The sequence below is a fragment of the Poecilia mexicana genome, unplaced genomic scaffold (genome assembly GCF_051168715.1).
Source record: "Poecilia mexicana isolate PSO_F unplaced genomic scaffold, ASM5116871v1 scaffold_4, whole genome shotgun sequence".
Classification (NCBI taxonomy): Eukaryota; Metazoa; Chordata; class Actinopteri; order Cyprinodontiformes; family Poeciliidae; genus Poecilia; species Poecilia mexicana.
In genome coordinates, this window is record NW_028263373.1 from 29,104,156 (window position 1) to 29,110,177 (window position 6,022).

The window sequence follows — 6,022 nt, forward strand, 5'->3', positions numbered from 1 at the left end:
TTTTTCATGGTGCTGTTTCTTCCTGGTCAGATTAGGAGTATAGATGTACAGAAGTGTTGATAAACAGCAGAGAACCATCTCCTGCAATAACTGGTGGCCCTTGTGAAGAGGGTTTAAAAAAGACTCCTTTTATCCAATCTTTTTTTTTTAGGTTTTTGCGGACTGAGATGACTGTGGATAAATGTTGATTTTGTGTGAACCATTTCAAGGTTATTTGGGTATTTATGTCTTTGAATCCTTATCCTGCTAAATGTCAATTCCCCTCTTCAGTTTCTAACGGAGGCCACCAGATTATTTAATCCTCAGGGTCTTTGCTGGCCCACAGCATCACAGATCCACCGATGTATTTAACGGTGAGTATGGAGTGCTTTTCCACTCATCCATCCCTTGTTTACACCAAATCCACCGAGAGGCTTTCCTGCCAAAAAGCTCGATCTTGAGGTCGTATTAAAGAGTATTTCAAAACCAATTTTCTTGCAGATATGTCCAAAGTTTCTGTTTTTATTCTTATATATATATATATATCCAATTCTCATCAAGTTTCAGCTCAATCCACATTACAAGACAAAATAATCCATTTTATAAATGTAAAGAGACACAACTCAATCCTGTCATATGTACAAAGTTAAATTTGGTTACATTCCAAATCAGTGCTAGTTATAATCCAACTATAAATTGCACTAAGTTGAGGACTTTGCAGCCATGTTTTCTTGGCTTTCCCACTTTAAGGAGTCACTGTGGTAAACGGGTCACTGCTGCATTAGATTCTCAGAAACAGAAAGTCACGGGTTAATAATTACAGTTTCCTAGACACCCTGATTCATTTGAAATAAAGCAGAAAAGTTTAAAAAGAGGAGAGATTGTACTAAAAATAGATTTCCAGGAAATTGCTTTTCCCCATCAAATAAATATACCCAAACTTATGTTAGTATTTTTGCTTTTTTTCAGTTTGAGGTCGTTTCTCTGATGAATTTATTTTTGAAATCTTTCTAAACCAGTGGATGTATTTTTTCACATCCATGTTAAGGTTCTGCTCTGTATGCATGCACACGCAGCAGCAGCAGCTCTGGTTTTTCCTCAGGACACAGTTGGAGTGAGTTTGGGTACATGCGGTCATTGTTTCCACCAAGAGCCCCTCAGACAGAGGTGAGCCTCCCCCGGTGAGCTCTGCTGGGAAACACTGACAGGAGCTGACATGCAACCACAGAGGTCATCGTGTTGCACTCAGTCCCCTGCAGTGGTCGGGTTACCATGGAAATAGGTTATTCTGATATGCGAGCTCAAGACTGTATGCACTTGGCAGCAGAAATAAGAACAAGAGCATATAATCGAAATAGATTCTAACTTCTGTGTGCATTTGCATAATTTTCTGTTCCACTTGGTGCGTGCATGGAGGGTTGGGATGTGTTTAAAAATAGAAGTCACGGTACAGTAGGTGGTTCAAAAATAGCTTTTGAGGACTGAATGTAGTTCAGGAGCTCAGCATCAGGTTGTTCCTGTTCAGATTTTGTTTGTGAAGGACGAACAGACAGTACATTTTCTCTCAGGACTGCAACGTCTTCTGGAAAACACTTTCAGAAAATCAATGAAAACTTTTTTTTTTCCTAGGAGTGTTTGTGCGTTAGAAAAGTACACAGCTCTGCTGGCAAGGATCACTGGATCACCAAGGTGTGACAGAGAGGAGTAATGTGTTCAGAAGGTGATCTGAATACAAATCCAATCTGGCTCTGCAGCTAGACTACAGTCAGGAACACCGTGTTAAGGAGCTGGGACGTTTAAAGCACGCCGATTTCTGCTGCAGGGAGGATATGATTCACAGGACCCCGGGGGGCCAGAGGTGTGCGCTACATGTGAATGTTGTTTAACCTCAGCAGATAAATCTTGCAGAGAAGCAGTGTGATGTTCAGGTGTGGGACAAGGCCACCCATTCCTGCCATTACTAATTTTTCTGCAATGCAGTCTTTTGCTTTCTTTCTCCTCCTATGATGAGCATTTTTTATTGCATTGCACTTTTAAAGACTGAAATGTTTCTTTGCACTAAATATCTTAAGTGCAGAGAGTCTGTTCACATTGACTTACAAGTCTTGCAACAGATTCTCAATAGTATTTTGTTCTGGACTTGAACTAGGCCACTTTAGCACAAATGTTTACTTTGGTCTTGATCATTCCATTGCAGCTGTGGATGTGAGTTTGAAGTTGTTGACCTGCTGGTTCCCCCTTCCCCCTTATTCTGGCCATTCTGTTGTAGGTTTGGGAATATTTTGAAAGAAATTGTAGAATAAAAAAATATTTCGTTTTTACAGCAAAATTTGATGTACATATTTTGTGTTAAGTCTTATGATTGAAAATAAGAAATTCAGTAGGAAACTGAACCCCATTTTAGACAACTACTGAACATGCTTTCTCTAAAGTTTTACTTCCGCCTTTGATATACTTCTTCGAAAATTGTGACTCAGTTAAAACATTCTGGCTTTATAACACTTACCGAAAATATTACTTGAAACAATCTTGTGGAGGAAAGCGACATTTTCAACCGGTGTCTGTTTTCAGTGGGTCCACAGCGCCCTCTGTTGGCTGGTGCTTAGCAACACATATATATAGGCTCGGAAACATGGCGGCGTCTGTATATTCAGAATCCTGCTAGTCTCGCTTTACTAAGCCAGTCAAGGCAACTGAGGTTTAACAGAACGAAATAAGGTAAGAACCAGTTGTACGTGTAACATGCACTTCATCTCACAGAGATGAATCATCCCAGGCTACTTGGCTGTTTTTAGTTTTTCCTCCAACTGTTCGGGTGGGACTGTGTCCTCCCCAGCAGGGTCATGTCCAGGCTGGCGGTGGTCTGCGGAGGCTCCAGGGGGATTGGGGAGGCTGTGGCCCGCCTGCTGGCAGAGAGGGGCTGCAGGGTAGCAGTGGTCTCCAGGAACCAGGAGGCAGCCGAGGCTGCTGTGGCTTCTCTACACGGAGGTGCTGTAATTCATGAAAAGTTGAAGTTTGTTCATTTGGTTAAGAACAGATTGTAACAATGCATCGGCTTGCTCACTCACAAATGTGTGTGTGTGTGTGTGTGTGTGTGTGTCCTCCTCAGCTGATCACAGGGCCTTCAGCTGTGACGTCTCTAAGGAGGAACAGGTGCAGAAAACCTTTGAAACTATCCATAAGACCTGTGGAGACATGGCTTACCTTGTGAATGCTGCTGGAATCAACAGGTGGGCAGCAGAGTAGAAATCTCAGCTCCACTTCTAGAAGTATTAATATCTTCTGGTCTGTAGACCCAACTTGATAACTGATGTGCTGAAAGCCTTAAGAGAAATGTATTTTTATTGTAGCATATTCACACTGTTTTTTTGTTTGTTTGTTTTGTTTTGTTTTGTTTTTGTTTTTAAATAATAATCCAACTTTTAATGTCAGTACAGTTTGGGGAACAAAAATTCAAGTAAAATAAATATAACTTAAGTATTTCTTAATTTATACTTAAGTTATTTTAGATTTAGCCAGGCTTAGCTAATGTTAAACTTTTTGGCTGCAAATACTCCAAGTGTGTTTAGTGTGAAACACAGGAGGGAATGTGAAAAAGCCGCTGACACCCCAGATGAGCACGGTGGAGGAAAGTGGTGCTGTGGGCCTGGTTTACATTAACTATCAACATGTTAATAATAATAATAAAAGACCAAATGAACACAGAAGTGCTTCACCAGAAACAAGATGTTTTATAGCTATTGTGGTGTTTTATGTCTTTGAACTGTTTTGTTTTATTGTAGGGACTTTTTGTTTAACTCCTTGTAAATGTTAAGCACTTTGTTTGGAATCGGTTTATGAATAAAGTTACTGTTATTATTATTAAAATATTGGCACCCAGATTTGAATCTTTTAGAAAATCTGAGTTCTGTTAAAGAGTGGAGCGTTTCTGAGAAAATTATTTAGAGGATAAAAATCTCTGTCTCTGTTTGCTAAATGTTACTGGAAAACTTACTGTATTGTTACACAATGGTGGTTATACAAAGTACCAAATATATATTTTATTCAGCATTAGATTAAGGCACACCCAAGAAGATTCATTTATGTAAAAGATTTTTAAGCTTCAGGACGGTAGTGACTGTGTGGGGCGCTGTATGAATATTTATGATCCTGTCATCAGGGATGCTCTGCTACTGAGGACGAAGCCTGAAGACATGGTGGCCGTGCTCCACACCAACCTGCTGGGCCCCATGCTGACCTGCAGGGCCGCACTGCGCAGCATGCTGCGGACCCCTGGAGCTGCCATCGTTAACATAGGTCTGCTTCAGAGCTTCTGCATTAGCTGTAGGTTAGCAGTTTAGACACCAGGAGGCAGCAGAGTCACATTGTTTACCTCACATAGATGGAATTCATAGAATAGCACTAAATTTGATTTTTTTTTCTTCTTTTTTTTTTTTTTTTTTTTTTTTTACATTATATCGTAAATTATTTTACGAGTTTACTGAGTTCAGACGGGGTAATTCCCAAGAAAACCTCAAGATTTAACCTCTAAAATTCCCTTTATTACATTTTTCTTTTAAAGGAACACATGTTAAGAGATCACTGAAGTAATTTGATTTGAATCGTTTGTGGAGCAAGCAGCTGTGTTTGCACGCGTTCCCATCATACCTGGTTGCCTTAACGGAGCCGTGTTTTCAGGCTCTGTGGTGGGCCTGAAGGGAAACTCCGGCCAGTGTGCGTACGGCGCCAGTAAAGCCGGTTTAGAAGGATTCACTCGCTCGCTAGCCAAAGAAGTGGCTTCACGCAACATCCGGGTTAACCTGTTAGCTCCAGGTACGGCGTGGGCACGCAGTCTTCATACGTCACCACCTTTCTTTTTCTGTTTTCAGTCAACTCTTTCCTCTCTCTGTTTTAGGTTTCATCCACACTGACATGACCGCGGGGCTCCAGGAGGAGGCCAGAGCTCGAGCCATCCCTCTGGGGAGGTTTGGCACGCCAGAGGAGGCAGCCACTGCCGTCCTCTTCCTGTTGGACTCGTCGTACGTTACAGGACAGGTGCTGGTGGTGGACGGGGGACTGCAGCTGGCCATGTAGGGAGCGACATCACTGGTGCAGAAGGAAGGAAAGCCGTTCAGTTCTGGATGTCTTGTTTAAGCGAGGATGCTAATGATGAGCGACGGCTTTATGCTAGTATGGACGGAGATGAGGCCGAGTTAGAAGATGAAATCCCTCATCTGCCTTCAGAGCTGTCCTGCTGAGTCACTGAGCCGCATTGTGTGTGTGTGTGCGTGTGTGTGTGTGTGTGTGTGTTATGACTAACGCTGCTGACTCCAAAGTGTCTGGCCCTGTCCAGACCTCTGTGCCCCGGGGTCCTAAATTTAATCACCAGATTTAACGCTGCAGCTCATTTTCCATGACTGTCAAACGCTCTCTGCTGGTTCCAGCGCTCATGTTTTGTTTTTCCCCACCTCCCTCGGGAGATTCCCCCAGCACGTTACCCCCTGGGTCCCCCACCAACACCATCGCCCTCCTGATCCCACCTCTGGTGGGGGCCTGTCCGGGAACGAGGCCCTTTGGGCTGCAGCTGGAGGAAATTAGAGGTGGGGGTGGTATTTTTAGATCGGGGAATGTTTTCTGTGTTTGGTTACAACTTCGGACCTGCAGGGACGACGGAGGTGACCGTCATGTCCAGTAGTAAGAAGATACGAGGTTCATCTCTATCATTAAAAAGAATTGTTTAAAAATTAGAATGAATGGGCAACTTTGTTTTTGTCCTCCTGCTCTCAATGTTTGCAGTTCAATGCAAAATGTACAACCCTTTTGTATTTTATACTTTTCAAAGAAAGTTGTTTGCTTTGTCCCTTGGTCTTCATTGTGCTTATTATGTCTGTCGTTGAAGAAATTTAGGAGGGACCTGTGTGCATATCGGTCGGACCCAAATCGGGTTGCGATGCTGAGCGGTTATGCAGGTTCCAGGTTTGTGTCGAAGCCTAAGCAGCTTAAAACAGCAGATAGTTTCTGTTTGTTGCATGAAAATGACCAGAATTAGCTCAAATGCTGTCAA

At 42.6% G+C, this 6,022-nt stretch overlaps 1 protein-coding gene across 3 annotated transcripts; it reads left to right on the forward strand.

Annotated features, from left to right (window-relative positions):
• The first annotated feature begins 2,522 nt into the window (after window positions 1-2,522).
• On the forward strand, window positions 2,523-5,818 carry cbr4 (carbonyl reductase 4). 3 transcript variants are annotated; one of them, XM_015007900.2, is made up of 6 exons: window positions 2,523-2,697; window positions 2,775-2,967; window positions 3,089-3,209; window positions 4,139-4,275; window positions 4,657-4,791; window positions 4,874-5,818. In XM_015007900.2, the coding sequence occupies exons 2-6, from the start codon at window positions 2,823-2,825 to the stop codon at window positions 5,050-5,052; spliced, it is 717 nt and encodes a 238-aa protein (XP_014863386.1). In that variant the 5' UTR covers window positions 2,523-2,697; window positions 2,775-2,822; the 3' UTR covers window positions 5,053-5,818. The 3 variants fall into 3 exon arrangements, with proteins under 3 accessions (XP_014863386.1, XP_087861292.1, XP_014863387.1); XM_088005166.1 differs by having other exon boundaries at window positions 2,525-2,697; window positions 2,819-2,967; XM_015007901.2 differs by having other exon boundaries at window positions 2,528-2,697; window positions 2,816-2,967.
• The last annotated feature ends 204 nt before the right edge of the window (window positions 5,819-6,022 follow it).

Coding starts and splice junctions, on each gene's coding strand:
- cbr4 (XM_015007900.2), top strand. CDS start 2,823: ATGTCCAGGCTGGCGGTGGTCTGCGGAGGCTCCAGGGGGATTGGGGAG. Junction 3,210..4,138: donor AATGCTGCTGGAATCAACAG/GTGGGCAGCAGA, acceptor TCCTGTCATCAG/GGATGCTCTGCTACTGAGGA. Junction 4,792..4,873: donor GGTTAACCTGTTAGCTCCAG/GTACGGCGTGGG, acceptor TCTCTGTTTTAG/GTTTCATCCACACTGACATG.